The 23,691-nt window shown below is 35.2% G+C and overlaps 2 protein-coding genes across 2 annotated transcripts in view; both read right to left on the minus strand.

The window, feature by feature from the left end:
- Positions 1-9,165, minus strand: part of LOC117124025 (degenerin mec-10-like) — a 23,083-nt gene extending 13,918 nt beyond the window's left edge. The window contains exons 1-2 of the mRNA XM_033270147.1: positions 8,915-9,165; positions 310-460 (exon numbers count right to left, since the gene is read on the minus strand). Of these exons, the coding sequence (XP_033126038.1) occupies positions 310-460; positions 8,915-9,118 (355 nt within the window). The 5' untranslated portion in view covers positions 9,119-9,165. The remainder of the gene's footprint in view (positions 1-309; positions 461-8,914) is intronic.
- A 462-nt stretch (positions 9,166-9,627) lies between these two features.
- Positions 9,628-23,691, minus strand: part of LOC117124026 (degenerin mec-10-like) — a 16,553-nt gene continuing 2,489 nt past the window's right edge. The window contains exons 6-18 of the mRNA XM_033270148.1: positions 22,934-23,179; positions 21,031-21,135; positions 19,909-20,022; positions 19,104-19,413; positions 18,351-18,460; positions 16,365-16,528; positions 15,223-15,324; positions 15,020-15,131; positions 14,056-14,128; positions 13,892-13,967; positions 13,523-13,596; positions 12,240-12,315; positions 9,628-11,045 (exon numbers count right to left, since the gene is read on the minus strand). Coding sequence (XP_033126039.1) covers positions 10,884-11,045; positions 12,240-12,315; positions 13,523-13,596; positions 13,892-13,967; positions 14,056-14,128; positions 15,020-15,131; positions 15,223-15,324; positions 16,365-16,528; positions 18,351-18,460; positions 19,104-19,413; positions 19,909-20,022; positions 21,031-21,135; positions 22,934-23,179 — 1,724 coding nt within the window. The 3' untranslated portion in view covers positions 9,628-10,883. The remainder of the gene's footprint in view (positions 11,046-12,239; positions 12,316-13,522; positions 13,597-13,891; positions 13,968-14,055; positions 14,129-15,019; positions 15,132-15,222; positions 15,325-16,364; positions 16,529-18,350; positions 18,461-19,103; positions 19,414-19,908; positions 20,023-21,030; positions 21,136-22,933; positions 23,180-23,691) is intronic.

The raw sequence follows: 23,691 nt of genomic DNA on the forward strand, positions 1-23,691 counted from the left end.
TCAATCACTCAATCAATCAATCAACTAATCAGTCAATTAACCAACCAATCAATCAATCAATCAGTCAGTCACTCACTCAGTCAGTCGCTCAGTCAGTCAACCAACCAATTAATAAATTAATTAATTAATCAATCAATCAACTAGTAGATCAAATTAATCAATTAACCAATCAATCAATCAACCTATGTGACTAATCAACCAATGTTACCAATCAACCAATCAATCGATCAATTAATATATATGAATGAGTTCGCCTAAATCCAAAAATATTTGGGGTACTGTGTATAGTATCGATCAACGATTTATTACCGTAATACTGCAATCCTTGTGAGTATTGCTCCAGGTCAGCTAGTATAAAGTGTGACGAGTCTTTGATTTGCGACTTTCGCACAGGGTTCGTGTTGCACACAGTCACTGCCGGGAAAACGATTTCACGTCCTTCTATATTGCTCACTTTTATCTAAAAATATTGCAAGAATTGTTAAAAATGGGAATCATTGTTAAGCTTAATATTATATAAGAATATTTTATTCTATATTATTATATCTCATTCAATATAGGTCTATTGTATTTCAATGTGGGAAAACTGCAAATCATCTTTCATAAAAAAAAATAAAAAAAAATAAAAAAAAAAACCATTCAAAATAGGCAGTAAAAATTACATGTGGCGTATACTAGGACCAGTAAAGAAGCACTGAATTTAGCAAACTGGGCATCTTTATCAAAAAGAAATGGATTGGAATGCTTGATTATCGTATTTGAAATTTTAACTGAAAGGGCTCCAACCAACTTACCTTACAAATTTAGTTCAATAAAATAACTTCAATTATAATTTTCGTCATGGTAATTCAAATTCGTTAATCCCAAAAACCCAAAACCGAATATAATTATTGTGGAATAATTTAAACTATGACCACCACAAACGTCCTAATATGTCATTAAATCAATTTTAAAGAACCATTGTCGAATAATTTGGAAATGTTTAATCTACTGATTTACAGTCTCCCACGGTCATATTTTATATGACATTTTTATTCAATTTCTCAATTAGCCTATCTATTAGATTCATGTTGCTGTATATAGGTATTTTGATATTGTGTTCTTGTCTCCCTCTTTCGAACCTTTCGATCTTTTTTAATTTTAATTTTTTATTATATTAATTTCTAGTGATCGAACAAGTGCGTAAATTTTTACTGTGTTTATATTGTATATTTATATATTGTTGGCCCTAACGACAGCAGGGAAGGCCTCCTAGAGCTCCTCATTGGAGCAAAATAGAGAGAATGAATAAATGAATGTAATCTAATGAGAGTCAATTTTCACTGTTCATGCGTGAGTACAAGCATCAAGTGAAACCAGTGAATTCAACCTGAATGTCCGGAGGGACCCCGAAATGTAGGGGCCCTCACTTCCCCAACAATGAAATATTTTTTTGAATATAATAACATATTCATAATGAACTTAACATTTTAAGTTTATAGCCAAGCTCCGGGGCCTGGCTTTAAGGAAACGATAATAACAATACGGTGATTGTGATGATATTTAGGGGGCCTACTGCAATCGTGTGTCGATATAAGTATCTGAACAAATTGCAGTTATAAAACTTGAAACAGATAGAGTGTTGGAACACGTGTTGTCCCTTGAAGACGTAGCTACAGAATGAATACGGAGGCTTATTCCTATTATTAATAATTTTATGTTTATCATCATGTTTGTTGGTATAACATGGTTGTTCAGTGATCAGACGAGCACGCGTTATGTAACATGTGCGAATGGGTAGATTAGGCCTAAGGGAAACATTTATTTTTTAAAAATGGAGATAAAAAGAAATTTTAAGCCTGTGTGAGTATCATTCTGTCAAGCTAGAGTTGATATAATCATAAATTTTCTCACCTCAGCCCTAACCATGGTGGGGCTGACCTGGTATAGACCCTCCATCAGTGAAAACTATAATCACTCCTTTTACGCTACGCAGTAAAAGCACAGCCTCCCTATGGTGCAATATTTCCCAGTATAAAATTTTAAAATCTTTGAATTCTGAAAATATATAATTATTTTGAATTCCGTGTTTAGGATGGGTATTATGGTTTGGTAATGTTCCCCAGTCTTCACCCCTCACCTACTGACCAGTGGATAGGTCAGGGGGAACTAGCTCAAGGTGATTTATAACTGTTTGAGTGTGATTGGGGTGGAGACTTGGTGGGACCCTGGCTGGGTGGGGCCCGACTGGGTTGCACGGAAGGTTTGTACATGCTAGTGCGTCTGTACGTAAACTTCTTTGTAGTTATCCACTGAGGGAAGTGACGTACACACGATATCAATCAATCAATCAATCAAACTTTCTTTTGGAATAGAGTATCCATATAACAATTATCTCTTCTTTTTTTATATCCGCCTCTCCCCACCTCTAAATCCTCCCCTGGTCACCTAAAACTACTTACCAAGCCTGAGCTAGCCCTAGGCTCTAGCCTTCCAATTTGGCTAGGTGGGCCTAAGCACATAGACAACTTGCAATGTTCTTGCGTACGGATTTAAGTTTGTCTAAGATCTTAGGCATATGCCTATGTATAGGATGTAGAAGTGTAATTACTACTTCTCTTTTAACACGATATACAAATTGACATGGATCAACAAATAATATTTCGTTTCCTCGCAAAAACATTTCGTTCCCTCGAAATATTATTTCTTTCCCTAGTAATAATATTTCGTTCTTTCGAAATAAAATTTCGTTCCCTCGAAATAATATTTCGTATATGATACGCCAGCAATGCTTTTGGCGGCGGCTTCACATTCGGCACAAATAGTATTTGGCTGCGACATTATCATTCTGGCATTTGAGGGCTACATCATTCGGCGATCACATTCGACGATTTTATCGTCCAGCGACTATCATTTGATGACAACAAAATCGGATAAAACCGCAAATTTTATTATTTTTTTTATCTTGCGCTTTTTACATTGTGTAAATAGTTAAATAATGAAATCCAGAAGCGTTGCATTATTAGCCTATCCTATTGTGTACTTTTTTTAAAAAACATAACATGCGGCAAGGCTTCTTGACAGATTCGTCATCTCAGCAACTGTTTCTCTTTAATAATTGAGTCAACAATGTACGGAGCCCCTAAACGGCGGTATAAGGAAATAAGAAACCTACGATAACATGCACTAAATATCCTGCTTTTCAAATATCTCGAAATATTTCGTTCCCACGAAATATCATTTCGTAGGGAACGAAATATTATTTCGGTCCCTCAAAATAGTTTAATATTTTTTTTAACCTTGTCCCTTTATTGGAATCCAAGTTAACATAAAAAACAACAACGGTAATCTTTGAATGGCTAACCTAACGAACTAGGAATTTAAATTAAAATTCAACAGGGGCGGAGCAAAATGATGATGATGATGATGACAATAATAATAATAAGAAGAAGAATAATACTAATAATAATATGCCTACTAATATAAATAATAATAATAATAATAATAATAATAATAATAATAATAATAATAATAATAATAATAATAATAATAAATAATAATACAAAATTAATATCATTAATAATAATAATAATGTACAAGACTGTTCGAAACAGTAGAAATAAAACAGTAAACCTCTTATATAATGGTCTCATCCACTTTCACACGGAAGTATTACATTGTTGCAAGCTAGATAAAGTGGAAGGTACCGAACCTAGGTAATAGCCTAGCCTTATATAGTTAGATAGATTTATAGCTAATCAAGGGCAAAGCACCATGGCTAGTGCTACGGATGATGCATTACTTGATGATTTATATACGATTTTTAACTCAACGGGTGTGATTTTTATGCCATGTCGTGCATATGACGAAGTGTAAGCCCTAACCATGGTGGGGGCTGACCTGGTATAGACCCTCCATCAGTGTACAATATTTCCCAGTATAAAATTTTAAAATCTTTGAATTCTGAAAATATATAATCATTTTGAATTCCGTGTTTAGGATGGGTATTATGGTTTGGAAAGGGGGGGGGTGGGTGGTAATGTTCCCCAGTCTTCACCCCTCACCTACTGACCAGTGGATAGCTGAGGGGGAACTAGCTCACAAAAGAAGGAGATTTATAACTGTTTGAGTGTGATTGGGGTGGAGACTTGGTGGGACCCTGGCTGGGTGAGGCCCGACTGGGTGAGGGCCCTACTCGGTGGGGACGCGAATAATTTTTGGGTGTCATCTACACAAAAACTGTACTTTATTAAAGGTGTAAGTCTACTCAACGGGTGTCGTCAATGGAGATATGAACACACCGCTAGTTAGTGCAGTCACTGTGATCCTGCATGGTGGCCTGAGAGCACACCGGATGATAGACAGTGACTGATTGCACGGAAGGTTTGTACATGCTAGTGCGTCTGTGCGTAAACTTAAAGATACTAGAAATACAAGATAGAGTTCTCCACACAAAAAAAGTGTTCCACCGTCTTCCACCGAAATGCATGGTGAGAGTAGGAAAAATGGGACACCCCCTACAGCTGGATCTAAACAAATTTGTTCCAAACTTTCGTTACCAAGTCGTCGCGTATTTTATTATCAATTCTCAACAAAGATACTAGATATAAAAACAAACTGGAATAGACACCCAGACAGTGACATCGGTGAATCCATAACCTTATTGGTGGCGGTAGAAATCGTTGCTATTATCCAAATAATACACAAAACAATTAAAGCATAATCATGAATCCGTAAGGAATAAAACAACAATACAGCGCAGAATCGCATGGCCGGACGCACTCTTAGTGAAAAAGTTTTCCTTCATTAGTGGAAAAGGAAGGGCGCCTTTTGCGTCTGCATATTCTACTTAGCCTCAAAAATTCGCTCACGGCCCAAACTTGGGTTACGACCCATGGGTTGCCGATCGTAGAATTAATAAGTTAATAGTATATTATAAATAGATTTTATTATGACTGTATAACAGTTAGACCGCATGTCATGCATGCATAATTATATGCCAAATAAATATTAATAAAATTTCAGTTCCTTAACCTTTTTATTTGTCAATTATAAGTGTTGGACATCAACCATCTATAATTTCCATTTTTTACTTGCCTGTCTGCCTCCCCCCACCCCACACCCCACCACCATTGCCAACCATATTAAAGTTCATTCAGTAAAATTCAGTCATGGCTATCGGTATTTTCTTGAGTTATAATCAGCTGGTACACTGAGTAAAAACAAACAAGATTTCTTTCTCCAGATATTCGATCGATAGCAGTAGCCAATTTAGGGGGGGGGGCCTTTTTAAAATTATAAAAAATATTGAGAAAAAAATAATATATTCAAATTTTTGTCTACAGGTGCAGTAATCATACATTTTCTTAGCTCTACTTCAGCCGTACGTGGTTGGGACTGAGGTTAAAAAGAAATATAAAATAGTACCTAGATGGGAAGACACTTTTATATACAGTAGTAAAATTCATCTTCAATCACATCACCAGGCAAAATAAAGCGTCAACAAATTTCTCGTGATCTCTTATTAACGATTTTCGGCAAACATAGAGATCTAATTAATACTGTACATGTGATGTAAAATTAATCATCATTGATCGTATGTTTCTCTGTTGTTTATGTACTTTTGTTGCCATGAGAAAAACTAATTTCATATTTTAATTTGACAATAAAGCTACCTTGTATCTTGTATCTAATATGAATCGCTGCGATAATAGAAATATAACAACATAATTGTGTTCGATTTATCTACTTTACCTACTTCATGAGCCGAAAACCAATTTATATTTACACAATATTTGTCATACTTGTATAATAAAGGCACGCACTCGAGTCATGTATTACAGTTAATTCAGATGTTTGTGGACATAAAACACCGGTATCTTGTTATAAAATAAGATGTTATCTGCCTGTAAAGTGGTCTTTCGTTAAAATCTGGTCATTTATGCAGTTCAATTCTACAATTTCCAGGTATATTCTTGACTTCCTTAGGAACGTGATGGGGACCACCCCCTTAAAATAGTTGGGGTACGTGTCGCCTGTCACCCCGTCCATGCTATTTACCAGAAGACAAGGCATTATACAGGCATTATACAGTAATTCGGCACCAAATCCTGAATTTACGTGATTTCCAACATTTTTTTTATATGAAGAGAGTAGAATAGTAGGCCTATTTCAAATAAATCATTTATCAGAGTCATTATTATACTTTTTAAAATATCAACAATTATTTTACACTATTTGCAAATATATTTGTTTTATTGTATTAGCTATAAAATTTTAATTGGTGTTTTTAGGTAAGAAAATATAATAATAGGACTATTCCTATATAGGGCCTATTGATGTAAGATCACATACTTTTTTTTCCGACTCCTGAGTCTCAGCTGGGTCGGCACACACTGGGCAGGCCTCACTATTTGTCAATTAATCGTACCTATCATTGTATTTAAAATTAAAATTGGATTATTGTTGTAGATCCATCTACCCTGAATTTAAATATTACAGAGGTTACTATAATATCTAACAATTTCCGTGTTTACATTCTGGGACGTGACGTACGTCGTTGCGTACGTACGTACGTGTGTTGCGTAAATGAGTACGCGCAGACTGTTGAAGCTATGTTAACCAATCAACAGCGTCAGCGGCAAATCAAATAAAAGCGCTTCGTAACCAAGGCACAGCACTCACATCCTTGGCAGGGCGTATAAGCCCAGTGAAATAGTTCAGTTTTCTTTGCTATAAAAATCACCTTTCCCATGGGTATATTTTGGTAAACTTTTTGTATGTTGTAGATATAAAATTTAACTATATATAATCATAAAAAAAACGTTTTGTTGCAATTATGTCCAACTTTGGTGCTTCAAATCCGTATTTCCGGTGGACTACCTGTCGATTTGCATGATAGTATATGATGGAATCTGGCACATTAAAAGGAGAAAACACTTTATATATAAAATTCAATACTAAAAACTTGTTACCAAACATTGTATATAAAAAAGCATAACTTAATTCCTTATAGTAAACAAAAATTTATTTTGTAATAAAATCAGATTATTTAACATACTAAGAATGGTATTATTTACCTAATAAACGTCACAGAAAATAGTCTTAAGCAAAATCATGATTGCTTGGATGTTAATTGATCTGACCCAGTTAATAAATACTCTAGTACTTAATGAAAAAAGGCATATTAATTAAACCAAGAAAATTATGAAATGCATTTTATGCATTATGGGTCACCTGGAAGTGTTTTCACATCCTCGACCATCAAACATGCTCCATTTTCCATCTATGGTTGCCTTTGAAATGAATAGCATGGTTTTTTTCTTTAGACTTTAATGGCAATGGTGGCGCCAGATGTTTGGCAACAAGGGGTCCGACGTGTCTGATGCAGGGGTCCGAACCAAAGCGACGACAAAGCCTTGGTCGATAGCCCGAAACAAAAAAAAATCTCTGTTAGGGTTCTTGAAGGGAGTTTTTATGGCTTAATTTAACCCTAAATGTGTTTTTAGACCACAATATTTGGGATTGGCAATCAAGATAGCGTTATTTGGATTGGAAAATTATTATTTAAAAAAATTTTGGTCCGACGACCTAGTCGTTCGTCGAAAGACAGGGGGTCCCGGCCTTCCGACAAAGAAAATTCCCCGCCCCTTCCCCCCACCCCGGTGACGCCTCCACTGGTTAATGGCATAGTGAATAGTAACTATAGAGTATTTAAATGTTGAAATCAAGATCAATACTGAATGATAAACTACAGCTTTATGTATTTGAAAGATTTTACCCACTCAGCTTCCAACTACTTAGTCACATGTTTAATATACCCAATTTGGTGGTCGTTGAGAACTCAAATTATTGTTATTTTCAAATAAACCACTTTATGTCCTTAGAACCTTTCCCATGCCCATGTCTTTTGTCATTTTAATTTTGTTTATTGAATATAACCAACTTTACAGTAAAATGTTTGCTTAAAGATTATTGTAATATCATTGGTCACAGACCGACTAATTTGGTCACAGACCGACTAAAATTAATGTAATAAAAATATGAATAAATAAGTCTATAGCTTCAATAGTTTTATGAATTTCACAATGGTTGAAAGCTGCATGACTTAATAAACCTAAAAAATGTTGTTTTTTGGGGTCACAGACCGACAAAAATATAAGGAAATATTTTTGCCCCGCCTTAATATTTTGTTGTAAATTAATATTACGTACGTATTCGGCGATCACATTCGACGATTTTATCGTCCAGCGACTATTATTTGATGACAACAAAATCGGATAAAACCGCAAATTTTATTATTTTTTTTATCTTGCGCTTTTTACATTGTGTAAATAGTTAAATAAAGAAATCCAGAAGCGTTGCATTATTAGCCTATCCTATTGTGTACTTTTTTTAAAAAACATAACATGCGGCAAGGCTTCTTGACAGATTCGTCATCTCAGCAACTGTTTCTCTTTAATAATTGAGTCAACAATGTACGGAGCCCCTAAACGGCGGTATAAGGAAATAAGAAACCTACGATAACATGCACTAAATATCCTGCTTTTCAAATATCTCGAAATATTTCGTTCCCACGAAATATCATTTCGTAGGGAACGAAATATTATTTCGGTCCCTCAAAATAGTTTAATATTTTTTTTAACCTTGTCCCTTTATTGGAATCCAAGTTAACATAAAAAACAACAACGGTAATCTTTGAATGGCTAACCTAACGAACTAGGAATTTAAATTAAAATTCAACAGGGGCGGAGCAAAATGATGATGATGATGATGACAATAATAATAATAAGAAGAAGAATAATACTAATAATAATATGCCTACTAATATAAATAATAATAATAATAATAATAATAATAATAATAATAATAATAATAATAATAATAATAATAATAATAAATAATAAAACAGCACGTGTAAAGTGGCTGTACTTACGGATATAGCAACGTCATACCCCAAATAAGCATTAACCAGTAGATATGCCTGCCACACAAATATGACCATACAAGTCAGAAACAAAAAGCTCCACAGTATACGTCCGTGCCATGATTTGGCGGCCGCAATCCTCGGGATTCCATGCGAAGAGGTCCCAGAGCCGAATTTTGATGTTATTTCTAAAATTGACTTTTTGTCATCCATATCCTTATCATTGGTGTTTAACTCCGTAAAAAAGCCAGGAACTCTGTTCTTAGAGATGTGCTCAATTCTTTCTTATTCGTTGCCGACAATAGGCGAAAATGTTTCGATAGAAGTAGGCGCACTGACCAATCATTGACAGCCGTTATGTGTACACCTTGACAATATCGTCACTAACACACCAATTGATTATTAAACTGCGGCAATCAATTAAAGACACCATTATCAAATTTCTCGGCAGATCATATATCATTATCTTAAAATATTGGTAAATGGATATGCAAACCAAAAACCGCGAATTGGTGGATCACTCTACCAGTTCCTCACACACGCTTCCATTCCATTCACCCCACCCTCCAATAGAAAAAATAAAAAAGATAATAGGCCTAATTTTAAAATACCATAAAATTAATGAAGTATTAGACCAGTATATTATGCCAAAGAACCTAAAACACACCGTAACCAACAAAATAACGAGACACAAACTTTTATCGAATACATTTTTTGTTTATAATAAGAGTATATCATATTTATAAGTTATTAAATACCGATCAAGTATGATGTGAAGCGCAAGATGCTTTTACGATGCTGTGATCCTGAAGAATATGCAAAAGCACAAAACATTTACGGTATTAAAAGCAGCATTGAATTTGTTTTAAAAGTTGCACGATATATTTTATTTATTAGAAATTATCCGACATCACTATAAAGCCTATATTATGGGCCTACTATAAACCATACACACAAATAGGCCTATATATAATTTATATCTATTAAAAGGGAACTAGATTTGTTTTTTATAGAAAGAATTTTTGTATGTCACTAGTAACAGAATCAACTTTAAAATCGTTTAATGGCATTTTTTTATGAAGTTATAGGCTATTACGATTTTGCCCCTTTAGCAATGTGACGCCAGTGTAAGGTACTGTAACCTGTAACCATACGGGTCTGTAACCAAGGATCGTATAGCGCCGCGATTTTTGGTTACAGTACGGTACCTTACACTGACGTCACGCTACTAAAGCGGTAAATCGTACATAAAAAATTGGCAAAGAGAAAACCATTTTAAAAGTGTATTCTATTGCTAATGACATATCAAAAATTCCTCTAAAAACGTATCATCTTTCTAGTTCAGTTTTAAGGCCTACCCTTCAACACACCTGCGTCTTTTTTCTGGGTCTTTTAGTGTTATAGTCATTGCTATAGCATGCAAGTGTAGGTAAGCCTAAGACTTATGATGATTATATTCAAAATGACATTATGGTATAATCAAAAACAAATATTAGCATATAAATACTAAACATCAGTCAGTTTTATATATCAGTCATCTGCAGGTAGCAGTAAATACACGAACGATTTTGAAACTAAACAACTGGACTTGTTCTTCACCACCAGACCAGTTGGTCTGACGATGCATCGCGGATGAGATGGGATACGATAGCCTGTAAAGTACTGTAAAGTAAGACCAGTTTAAGTTTCAAAATCGTTTGAATTTTTTTTTTTATATTATACTTTAGTTATACCCTAATAAAAGTTATCTATATTGTAGTTTTAAAAACAATATCCTACATGAATCCATAATAATCGCATGAATAATTTGAGTTAAATAGCAAAATGAAAATTATTTTTTTGTCTACAACGCCTAAAATATTTAGATTGAAATTGAAAACGCAAATACTGTTCAATAAACGAGTTTCGTCGTATCGGTAACGGAATCCAATAATCGCGTTGAGGTGTTGCGCTTTTGGTAATCTATTGGAATCTCCATTCAAATCTCCGTTGTACTGAGTACCTTGTTCCTCTTGAACACTTTCTTGAACCCCAGCAGCAGTATATCCATGAAGAACTCGAAAAACTCGACTACCGTGAGCAGCGACAAACCAATATACAGTCCAAGCGTTCCTCCAATATCACCAAACAGACCTTCCCACTAAAACGTGATAATAAATTATTCGGGGAGCCATACTAATAATCAGTAAGCAATTGTAATTGTATTTAAATACAATCTTTCTTTTGTGCAGCGTTCTTGTACTTCTAGTGAATAAATGATTTAAATTGTAAAATTAAATTATTGAAAAGTTTAGAAATGCGCATATGATTTCTTCTTCGTCAATAACTTTAAGGTCAATAATGTTGGGCTCTGAGCAGACACAGATATTTGGTTTAGGTAAAGTGGTGTACAATGTACAACAAAGCTTTTTTTTCTCTCTTTTGTGTGGATTTCACCTACTTTTATTTCATTTTTTCGTTATTTTTGTTTTTTTTTTCAATTGTTNNNNATATATATATTCATTACAGGAGTAGTGAGATGTGTATAAGAGACAGTTGGTGTACTGTACTAATTTATATATACGGTACCATAATAATAAATAATAAATATATATGTCAAATATATATATATATATATACATATATATATATATACATATATATATGTATATATATACACATACACACATATACATACATATATATATATACATATGCATATATATACATATATACACACATACACATAAATACATACACATACATCATGGCTGACTGCTGTGATGCCATTAATATATTTTAATACCTGCATTTATCATTTTCTTCATCATTTATTTTCTCATCATCAACAATTTGATGTACTGTACTAATTTATATATACGGTACCATAATAATAATTTTATATAAAAATAAACAAAAGCTTGTTAAAAAAAAAATTCTCAAATAATCTCACAGTGCTACTTTCTTACCGTTTGGTTTACAATATTTGAGGCATTTTTTTTAAAGAGGGTGATGGGCAGCCATTGGCTGTAGCTCGGACTGACAGAGAGGGTGGTGGACAGCCATTGGCTGTAGCACGGACTGACAGAGAGGGTGGTGGGCAGCCATTGGCTGTAGCTCGGACTCACAGAGAGGGTGGTGGGCAGCCATTGGATGTAGCTCGGACTCACAGGGAGGGTGGTGGACAGCCATTGGCTGTAGCTCGGACTCACAGAGAGGGTGGTGGGCAGCCATTGGCTGTAGCTCGGACTCACAGAGAGGGTGGTGGGCAGCCATTGGCTGTAGCTCGGACTCAAAGTTTCTGTGATTATTGCTAGTGAAAAAATTAAATTTAAGGAACACGACGTATACTTACACTGTAAGCAGGATTTTCGGATATGGACACGTAAGAAAGGTCCTCAAAATACACCTCAAATCGAACAAGATTTCGCCTGTTTGAATAATATATATTTGACATTAATAACATTACTTGTGTTGTAGTTAAATATAAATATTATAATATATTTGATGGAAATTAGGCTTCTTTATATTTCAATAATGTTATTGCATTGGAATAAACATTCTTTGAGTATTAAGTATCCTTTATTCAGTGCAATAATGTTGATGCTTACAAAAGCTGTATTTCCGTGGCCATATTATAGCACACAATAATCATATCATGCCATAAATATAATACGGTATCTCATATCATATCATTCATATTGTTACCTATTAGTCTCTGACTTGAGTTAAATACAATTATGAATATCATAATTATCATATCATATCTTATCTATATATCATCATATCATTACAGTATTGTCACATCATATATCATAACAAATCATATATTGTCACATCACAATGTATCATATCAAATCATATAATGTCACATCATATTATATCAGATCATATATTGTCACATCATATATAATTTCAAATCATATACTGTACCGTCACATCATCATATCATGTCATATATTGTCCCGTCATATATCATATCAGATAATATACTGTCACATCAGTCATATATCATATCAGATCATATATTGTCACATCATATATAATTTCAAATCATATACTGTACCGTCACATCATCATATCATGTCATATATTGTCCTATCATATATCATATCAGATAATATACTACATCAGTCATATATCATATCAGATCATATATTGTCACGCCATATATCATATCATATCATATACTGTCACATCATATATTATCTGATCATATTGTCACATCATGTATCATATCAGATCATTATTGTCACATCATGTATCATATCAGATCATTATTGTCACATCATGTATCATATCAGATCATTATTGTCACATCATGTATCATATCAGATAATATAGGCCTACTGTCACATCATATATCATATCTGATCATATTGTCACATAATTATCATAATGTCATATCATTTCAAATCATATACTGTCACATATATCATATCATATACTGCCACATCACATATCATCTGATCATACATTGTCACACCATATATCTTAGCAGATCAGATCATATTGTCACATCATGTCAGATCATGTCTTATCATACCATATTATCATATATCATGTTTTGAGATACTATGCAGGTTAAGTTTGTAATTGTTGATATAGTCTATCTTAAACAAATATAATTTGTCTTACTGTGCCGTGGTGAGATCGTAGACGTACTCTCTGAATTTCGGATTGATGACGTAAATGCTATCAAGAAAAGTTTTCTATAAACGATAAAATAATTTAGTTTGAATTAAGAAAGAGGTGTATTACTGTACATTACATTTTTGTGGGCGTGAGTGTGTCGAAAATTAGCCCTACACAAATGAATTACTTCGACTTGAATGATGAGGAGGTCCCAGTTGGTAGGATGTCGTCTATGTTGGGTGAATGCAAAACTTTGTGTCGAAGAAAACTTAAGGATTAGATGGCAAAAAAATAGTGGTAGGAGGATGTACTGCTGAATGTCGTTAATAACATAGGAATGATGGTGTAAATTTGAATAAAATAATAACGTACCAGGTAGTTGTCAGAAGGCCAGAGAGATTGAGAGACCGTTTTATCATACACAATTTCACTGAAAATTACAAAGAAACTATAACGTGCCATGAATGTTTTTGATGTTACAAGAGTACATCATAAGATATTAATCTCATTTAAAAGTGTCACTGGTTCCAACTTACCTACAAGGAAAAGGGCAGTTACATTCTATCCGCTTTTGCGAGTGGAGATATTTAACCAGCTGTCGGCAACGTTCTATATTGTTTAAAAAATGAAAACAAAATTAAAATGTGCAACACTACACTAAATAATATAAAGACAATATGCCATCTCGTAGTTTAAGCTACGTATACCTATGTCAAGTCAATGCAAATAAACAAACACACCAAACGGTGTATGCGTCTATCTGTATGGTGAGTTCTATATCAATATTTTTTCTGGTTGTTCGTTTGTTACAATCCAAAACGGGATCCAAAACCACTGGGGCCGCTTTATCTTTAGCCACCTAATAGCTTCATCATCCAGGTCCGTCAAACCATGGAGGTATAAAAAAAATACCTCCATGGTCAAACCAGGGATATGCCTTGAAGACGTGTAGACCTCATAGACATGTTTGGGGATGGTTTGTGGCCCTTCGTATACTAATTCTTTCTTTCAAGACTTTCGATGCTCCTTTGCACACATTGATTGAGGTTTGTGGTTGCGACTGCATTTCAAAAACCTCGGTAGAAAATAATCTCCATGGAATAGTAGGTAGAGGAAAATACGCTAACTTCATCAGACTTCTTGACGAACATGATCATCAGTACTCCTTAGGTTGCATTTGCTCTTAACACTAATTCAGAGGTATATGATAAAACGGCTTGCCATATACGTTCTCAGATGCTATGTCAGACAGTACCAGGATCGAATATGGGACGCTAATTAAATTAGGTATGGCGTACACTAAGCGCAATAACGAGTGAGTAACCCAAAATTAGGGCCTCGAACTCAGGCTACCTTAGCGCTAGACGACCTGACGCCGCCTGCTGATTGTTGGTGATATTCTGAACGGATGGTTATTAAAAACGTCGTGACGTCATGTCGTTCATAGAATCGTGACCGGCTTTATGTAAAAGCGTTGGAAGTAATCTAGAGTTATTCTACCTTGCTCAAAATCTAATATATGACAGGGTTCTATGCTGCCGTTGAAAACGACGGTGTCCGAGCATTTGCATACATCAACCAACTTCATCTGATAACACGACTTTAGACAAGCCTATAAAAAGATAATGATAATAATAATAATATATATGTATATGTATGTGTACATTGAGGCTGTCTCTTATACACATCTAGATGTGTATAAGAGACAGGATCGTAGACGTACTCTCTGAATTGTAAATCAAATCCGTTTCTGCAGATGCTTCTGAACAGTTGCCGTAGGGTGAGCTCTTTCGAATCCGTTCTTCCTGTTTACAGAACAAAATAGAATTGTGAGTGATGAGATGATGTTGCATATTTATTAGTGAAGATGATGACGATAATAATATTCATATAATCGATATCAATAATAATATAAAAAATAAAGTAGAAAAATAATACGAATGTGTATTATTATATTACAGTATTTATTATTAATATTATTATTATTACTATTATTATTATATTATTATTATTATTATTATTATTAGTATTATTATCGAGAGGGTGCGCTTGCCCTCTAGTATATCAACGTACGATAAAAAGAACAAAGGACCACTAAAAAAAGATAGGTTGCATATGTTGCATGTTATCTCGCTCGGTTATTTTCTTTACGTAATGTCAAAAATGCAGTGGTAGTTTAGGTACAAGTTTTGATAGCAGTTTCACGTCATTTTTCATAGCATAAACATATTTAGAAACCACTAAAATGAGATGAGACAGCATTGGTCAGGGGCAGCTAAAGCAAGGTTTTATCGTAACTCATGAGAAGCCGAAAACTGACTATGCTTTACGAAATCAACTATGTTTTTGTTAATCGACTGTGCTTAAAAATCAAGTGTGCTTGAAAATCGACTATGTTTTGAGTTACTCTTTTGGCGTTCCATAAAGTCACAACGTAAACAGCCATCGGCAGGACGTGTGGTCGCGAGAGACAGCTACTCTGGTAAAAAGCGACTGTAAAAGTCATTATTTTTTTCCTTCAATTAAAGCTTAAATTTGGAATTATATTCACTTCATGAGATAGAGACTTCGATGAATTATGTTGTTACAGTTTTCCAGACCGGTAGATTTCGAATCGCATACGTTATTTGTAGTCATCGGTTTAGTATTGTGATTGTTAGCTTTAAAAAAAAGCGTAATTATAATACAGATTTTAATATCATTATTTATCATCATTACAGCATCAGCATTAAATAATAATAAATGTTAATAATTTAAATGATAATGTAAATACACATTGTCATATCATGTGGACATCAGTTCGAGTCACATGTGATGCCATTAAGTGGATTTGTTTTTCTCTAACCTTTTTGATGCCTATGGAGGTTGATCTTCCTGGTGAAACGGTGACTGCGTTATCTTCTGGAAACGGTGTTTCGTTCTGGTTATGAATCGATACTTTAATGCCACTATCCTGGCCAAATATGCTGACGTATTCGTGCTGTTCAGTGAACAGCGTTAATTTTAAACCTTTATTGAGGTAATGAATAGATGTACGGTAATATATAGAAACAATAGATGGAATAAATAGATGTAGTACTAGATAAAACGAAAAGGAGTAAATTGATTGCGGTGAGATCATTAGGTAGAATAAAATAGGCCAGGGATGAAAGTAGATGAATAGAAGGAATGGAATTTAAAAATGATGGAGATGAATAGATGCAGTGAGTGAAGTAGATGACAAAAATAGGGGAGATGAGTGAACGTCACATCTTAGGCAACTTGCCAGCAATTGGCGTGCAATCTGCGAGCAGCTGAGAATCGCGCAACTGAAGGCGACATAAAGCTGTTTTTCCACTAGGCGAATTTATTCGCGAGAATAAAGCGTCGGTTCGCTTCCCCAGCTCTGATTGGTTGCGCATTTTCCGCTTCGCAAAATCTCCGATAGGAATGTGAATACGCATGCGCATGAACCGCAGCTTCGATTCGCGCGAATAAATTCGCCTAGTGGAATACAGGCTTAAAGCCGGTTTTCCACTAAGCGAATTATTATTCGCGCGAATCGAAAGCGTCGTTCATGCGCATTCACATTTCTATCGGAGTTTTCGCTTCAGCGAAATTGGTAGTTCGAAATGTTTCTACTTATTGCGAAGCGAAAAATGTGCGCAACCAATCAGAGCTCAGGAACCGAACCGACGCCTTTGATTCGCGCGAATAAATTCGCCTAGTGGAAAACCGGCTTTAGCGCTCCTTGCGATGGAAAGCAACTGAAAATCGCCAGTTGCCCTCAGTTGCACATGTTCTATTTTCAAACGACTCAAAGCACCTCGATGACGAAGTTACGTCGACCAAAAATAATTTGATGCGGCTTATGTAAAATACAATGGTGTAATATAATAATAATAATAATAATAATAATAATAATAATAATAATAATAATAATAATAATAATGATAATAATAATAATATTGATTGGATTCAATTTTCCATCAGTGGCACACATCAGACAATACCTGATGGTGCATCCATATGAAAAAAAGTAAATCAAATTCAAAACAAAAGGAACAACATAAACATGGGTGAATTAATGGGATAACATTATACTCCTTATAGGCCTATTAATAAAAGTAACAATTCGATCTTGTAATCAATTTGATAAAGTTTCGACCTAGGCAATAGGCAAACCAAAAGGGCACACTTTCTCTATTAAAAGGCTTTTTCTACAAATGGAATGACCTGTTTAAAGCACGAACAGCTGTAGACTAAACCCAGTACGGGAAATTTTCTCAAGATGCAATTCCATGCTCTTGCTACGGTGCGTCTCAGTTTGTCACTTCCATTACTGTTTTGATGTTACATTTGATGTTTAAGTTTTATGATGTTTTGTTTTGAGAAGGAGTAAATGTTTGTATTGTTTAGGGAAAGAAGAAGTAAGAAGGGTTTTAGAAAAAAGGGGACAAAGTTTGATTTAGTGGGGAGGGGTTAAATTTGAACTGTTTATTGGGTCGTAATGTCCTTGATCTAATTGCATGTGTCAGTGTAGGCCTAATCATGTTATGTAAAAGTCGCGTGAAAGCTGATTTCCCTTGACAGAGCAGCTACCTAATAACCAGTTGCTAGCAGTTTCAGTTAGTCGGCGGCGCCATAAGCGCTCTGGGTAAGTTCTACTAAGAGTTCTACTCAGTTCCTTGCATTTGCTTGTATTTGCGCGATTGCGATTGAAAGTCGACATATGCGCTACCGGCAACTAGTTGACGGTCAGTTACAGAACCGAGCCCCAGTACAGGGCGACATAAGCGAAGCTTTCTTTCGCACAGCGGCTTTCTCTGAAATGAACTGCCAGGAAACCTACCATACTCAGCGCCAGGTTGTGATGATTTAGCAGTAAACGATTTATCGGCTTTGTTGCCATTGAATGTGTAGCAGTTTCCATATTTGTCATGTTGGAATTGGTGGAAGTCACTGGAATAAAAAATAATTGATATTTTAGAAACATACATATAATAACGACTTGTGCTCTATGGTACCCCTAGGGCTTACTAGGGGCACTGTAAAGGCCAACTCAGACAGCGTCTGAGTTGGCCTTTAGGCAATTAACAGGCATGATCATCCGATATGCAGTCGAACCTCTCCTTTAGGACACCATTCAGAAAGATAAGCTATTAATAGATGGTTGTTGATAAATGTTTATTGATTGTTGATCATTGATTGACGGTCATTGATTATTGGGGTTGACGTTTATTGATTAATCATCGATTGATGGTCAGTGGCCGATTATTAATAACCGTTTGAATAAACAGCGATTATTAATTAATAATAGATTATCATTGATCGACCGACTGATGATAAATTGATTCATCAGTCAAGTACCAAGTAAACGTTATTCCAAATCAAATCAAACAGCAAATAAAATATGAATATCAAGTATCAATTGATTGATTGATCGATCGATTGACTGATTGACTGATTTAAATGCATGATTGAAATATGATCAACATTGATTGATGGTATTGATCGATAATCACTGATGCCAGATTGTTGATGGTTGAGATGATCGATTATTTTTCATGATCAAACATTTATTTTTCTTAAAGTTTTCACTTACTCTGTAGCGGAGCATTTTTGTCCATGAAACGTGCACAGCAAGATCATTTGCTCAGCCTGATGTCCAAAGTCTGATATTTCTTGTTTTGTAAGTTTAAGAATATCTTGGAGGTCGCTGAAATCTGGAGTACTGCTGTAAGTTAAGAATCGGATCCAATCTGGTGGCGACTCTCCCTTGATTCTCTCAAACCCCCAATCCGTGTAAACACTCTCAAACGCTGTCGCATTGCCAATCAAAGGCAGAACGTCTGCATATTTGACATACCATTCACTATCCCAGTTTAAAGGGGAATGGTCCGGATAAACGTATTCTAGACAAGTTAGTGAAACCACATAAAAGTCCTTAGTGCTAAGTGCGATAATGTGAACACATATATTTCTACGCCTGCTGGGCTAATCAATAATAGTACGCCGTATTATTACTACAGCTGCTGCTGCTACTGCTGCTGCTTCTACTGCTACTACAACTACTACTGTTTATTGTTTACTTGTAGTCCCTCAAGGTCTTCTTTAGCAGTGTCTTGTGTTCCAGGGAATTGAGGTTTAGCAAAATATGCTTATAAAATAAGCCCCTCTGAGTGATGTTGCTGATTCCCTCTCAGCTCCCACGGCAGATTCTATTATTATTACTACTATTACACTAAAATAATAAATATTATAATTCTCTTTATTCAGTGTTTATAGGAAGTAGAAATAACTTAAGTAAGAGAAAGTCAAATTTCTGTGCCCCATTCCATGGCGGCACCTGTCACCCACCGTCCCCCTCCCCACCACCAACCTTCGCCCAAGCGTGTTTAGCAACAAACCTGTTTCGTTACATCCTTTCTCATCAGAACTGTCACTGCACTCTACCAGAACGTTGCATCGCGCATACTGTTGTGTGCATTCTCCATTGTCACAGAGAAAATCAGTGCAGGTGCCTACAAGGTAATAATAGCCAGGTTCTCACGAGAGCCCTAGTATCCGGATCGGTAGCTAACCGTTAGCGCTAACCGTTAGCACCTGCGTGAGAACGCCCGATCGGTTAGCGCTAACCGTTAGCAGTATCCGGATACCGCTAACGGTTAGCAAGCGCTATCGGTTAGCAAGTTGAACGCGTTTCTATCATCAACCAATCACACGTACGCGTTTACAACTTCCAGTTTCTTATTGGCCAGTGATTCGATTATGATATTTTTGGTATCCGGATCGGGATTTTCTAGTATGGACGCACAGCAGGTAACGGTTAGCAGGACCCGGATCCTGCCAACCTTTAGCAGCCGTGTGAGAACATAGCCCAAGACAGTAATTAATCATACATGATATTGCAATTAATCATAAAACAGATGATGATGATGATGATGATGATGATGATGATAACAAGTTACATTTGTATAGGGCATATTGCTCAATGTTTCTATTCGCATCACAAAACAAAACAAAAACTCTCGAATTTTAAAATACACTGTGCTAGATCTCGAGCATATGATGTAGGATATACCGGTGTTGCGACTCAAAATGCAGACGAGTCCCAAGTTCAACCACTTACTAATGCCCCTGGAGCATCTGTTAAAAAAATGTAATGAGTCTGAGTCTTTTTCGAATTATACCAAAGCTGGGTACTTACTGCGTCGTACGATGGTTGTACGACCGTCGGACCTCGGCCGATGAAACCAACAAATCCGCTCATGTGAGCGATAGAAGACGCGACGCCGTCTGCTAATTGTCGGTGGCAGTCACTCTGAACGGATTGTCAATAAAAGCTGTCGCCACCTCGCGTCGTCACGTTGCGTTTATAGAATCGCGTCGGCCGACGAGAGTAGAGCGCATGAGTGCCGGTATAAAATTGCTTTCCAATTTTGTCCAGGGACAGTATTCAACTTAACAATCGTAAACACAATAATGTATTTTTTTTAAATCATAAATTAGCTTATAATATTAATACTTACAGTTCTGCTCATCACTATTATCCTTACAATCGTTAACCTTATTACAACGTAGACGTTTATCAATGCAGAACTTATTATCACATTTGAATTCAACCGGGTCGCAATCTGTAAGAATATGATAACAAGAAAAAAATAAACCAACTATATTCCTTTGATACGTATACGACCATTGGACAGCACACGAAAAAAAAAACAAAAAAAAAACCAAGAAAATGGTACCACAGGAAAGGTCACAAGCGTAGCGACCTCTGTCGGAATCCAATGAGAAGCCGTCAAAGCAGTAGCGCTGCGCAATGGGGCACATCTTTCACTTTTTTAAACGTTATACCATTCAAAACTATTTGATACAAATTATTTATAAAGTTATCTAACGTTATATATGCTTTTTACAATTATTTAAATATACGTAATATATTTATAATGAAGAGTGGTCTGGCCATAGACGATGTGGCAGTTACGGTTCCGACGCTCTTGCTAGGTCCCGGCAAGAGACCATGAACCAGGGGAGTAGGTTGTCGTTTCTTTCACCTAGGCCCCGGTATTCAACCTTTTTAAGCTGGTGGACAGTTCCTATTTGCTGAGACCAGCGGCGGGCCGACCCATATTATTTTTTCAACGACAATCCCACCCATTCCCTATTATAGGTCTACAAGTCTATATGCCTATTACAGTATAGACCTGAGCCTGGCTTAAGATTGATGATACCTTAACATCAACCGTGAATAGGCCTTGTTTTTAAAAATGAGGGTGTTATGCAGTGGAATAGAGAAGGGGTGGATTCTAAACAAACTTGCACTCCCAGTTCTGCTCTACGATTAGGATTATCTCGAGCCCCAAAAGGGGCCACTACCTCAGCCCCACCATGGTTGGGGCTGAGGTAAGCAAGATATTTAAATAAAAATATCAGATGTCCGAAAATGGCCCTCTTAGATTTTAAAAATAGGCTACGTTTCAAAGCATGAGTGCACTAAATTGCGATTTTATTTTTCATTACACGCATGGATGGGCAGTTCAATAATTAACTACCAAGTTAGTTACTGCGCATGCAATTCAATTAACATTTATTCAATTAATTAATCAAATACATCAAATGATAAATAAAGTGGACAACGTTAAAATTAATTAATTAGGAACAAAAATATAAGCGAAGCTTGTCTCAATTTGACCCCCATAAAACAAAAAGTAAAAACTTATAATAAACGCATATAATAATAATAATAAATATGTTGTATTTATATAGCGCGTATTGCACATTGCCCCATGCGCTTTACAGAGAAATAATATTGGCTAATTGATATAAAGCAAATAACAATAAAATAGTAACAATAAAATAAAATTAAAATAATCATAATAACAATAACAATGAAACTAAAAACTTTTTGTCAGTGGATTGCGACATTAAAACGGACTCTGGTATCTGCACAGGAGAAAAATGTGCAATAAACACTAGAAACGTTACCACGCTCTTAATATTATTATAGATTTTTGAATATTTAAAAAATTGGGGAAAATATGGAAAAAGGGGTGGATCGTTGGAATTATCAAATTTCATTGACGTTTGCCTCAAACTCTGTCCGCGCAAAAAAAAAAATCCAACACCGGAGCGGCTGGGGACTATTCCCCACACCCCCACGGGGGCCCTGCCGCCCCCACCCCAGTGCCTGTCTCGGACCTTTGGCATGTTCGTTACACCACCGATCCTTTGTAAGTTCCGCATTTAATTTTCACAATTTTCAACAATTTTCTCACACCCCACACTCCCAGATGGGAACCACCCTACGCTCCTCCAAGAGACAAGTTTAACATAATAAGAGACAACAATCTCGTTTTTGATATAAGTTTTAAAAAAGCCGGAAACGGATTTTTTTATTTTATGGGAATAAAGATAAATTGACGATCTTACCATAGAATACATCATTACATTTCTTTTGTGACTCATCGCTGTTATCGCCGCATTGATTGTAGTAGTCGCATACCTGTTTCTTTGGTATTGTTTTACCATTGCTACAGTTGAATACGCATTTAGTGTCAGACTCGTCCCAGCAGCTCTTGGGACAGTCGCAATACCCGTCACAAAACCAAGTACTTTGAATACACATGTTATCGATCGTAGGCCTACAGGCTTCCTGACCTTCCTCACAATTTAAATCTAACAAAAAAAAAAATAAATAGGCCTAACAATAAATAATGATGATGATGATGAGAATAATGATGATGATGAATATACAGTGATGACGACGTCGACTATAATAATAATAATAATAATAATAATAATAATAATAATAATAATAATAATAATAATAATAATAATAATAATAATAAATAATAATAATAATATGCGCTAAGTCAGACTTAAGACTTATTAAGGGGAATATCTTTTGTGTTATTTTCCTCTTAACGTTATTTTTTTAATTGTTATCTAATTTCTCCAATGTCTAATTCCCCCTTAAGGTATTAGTAACATAACAATAATAATAATAATAATAATAATAATAATAATAATAATAAAAATAATAATAATAATAATAATAATAATAATAGGCCTAATAATGATAATACAAAAAAAATAATAATAATATAATAATAATAATAATAATAGGCTTAATAATAATAATAGGCCTAATAATAATAATAATAATAATAATAATAATAATAGGGCTA

Source organism: Anneissia japonica, unplaced genomic scaffold, assembly GCF_011630105.1.
Source record: "Anneissia japonica isolate Jap-2015-1 unplaced genomic scaffold, ASM1163010v1 scaffold522_len1101056_cov227, whole genome shotgun sequence".
Lineage (NCBI taxonomy): Eukaryota > Metazoa > Echinodermata > Crinoidea > Comatulida > Comatulidae > Anneissia > Anneissia japonica.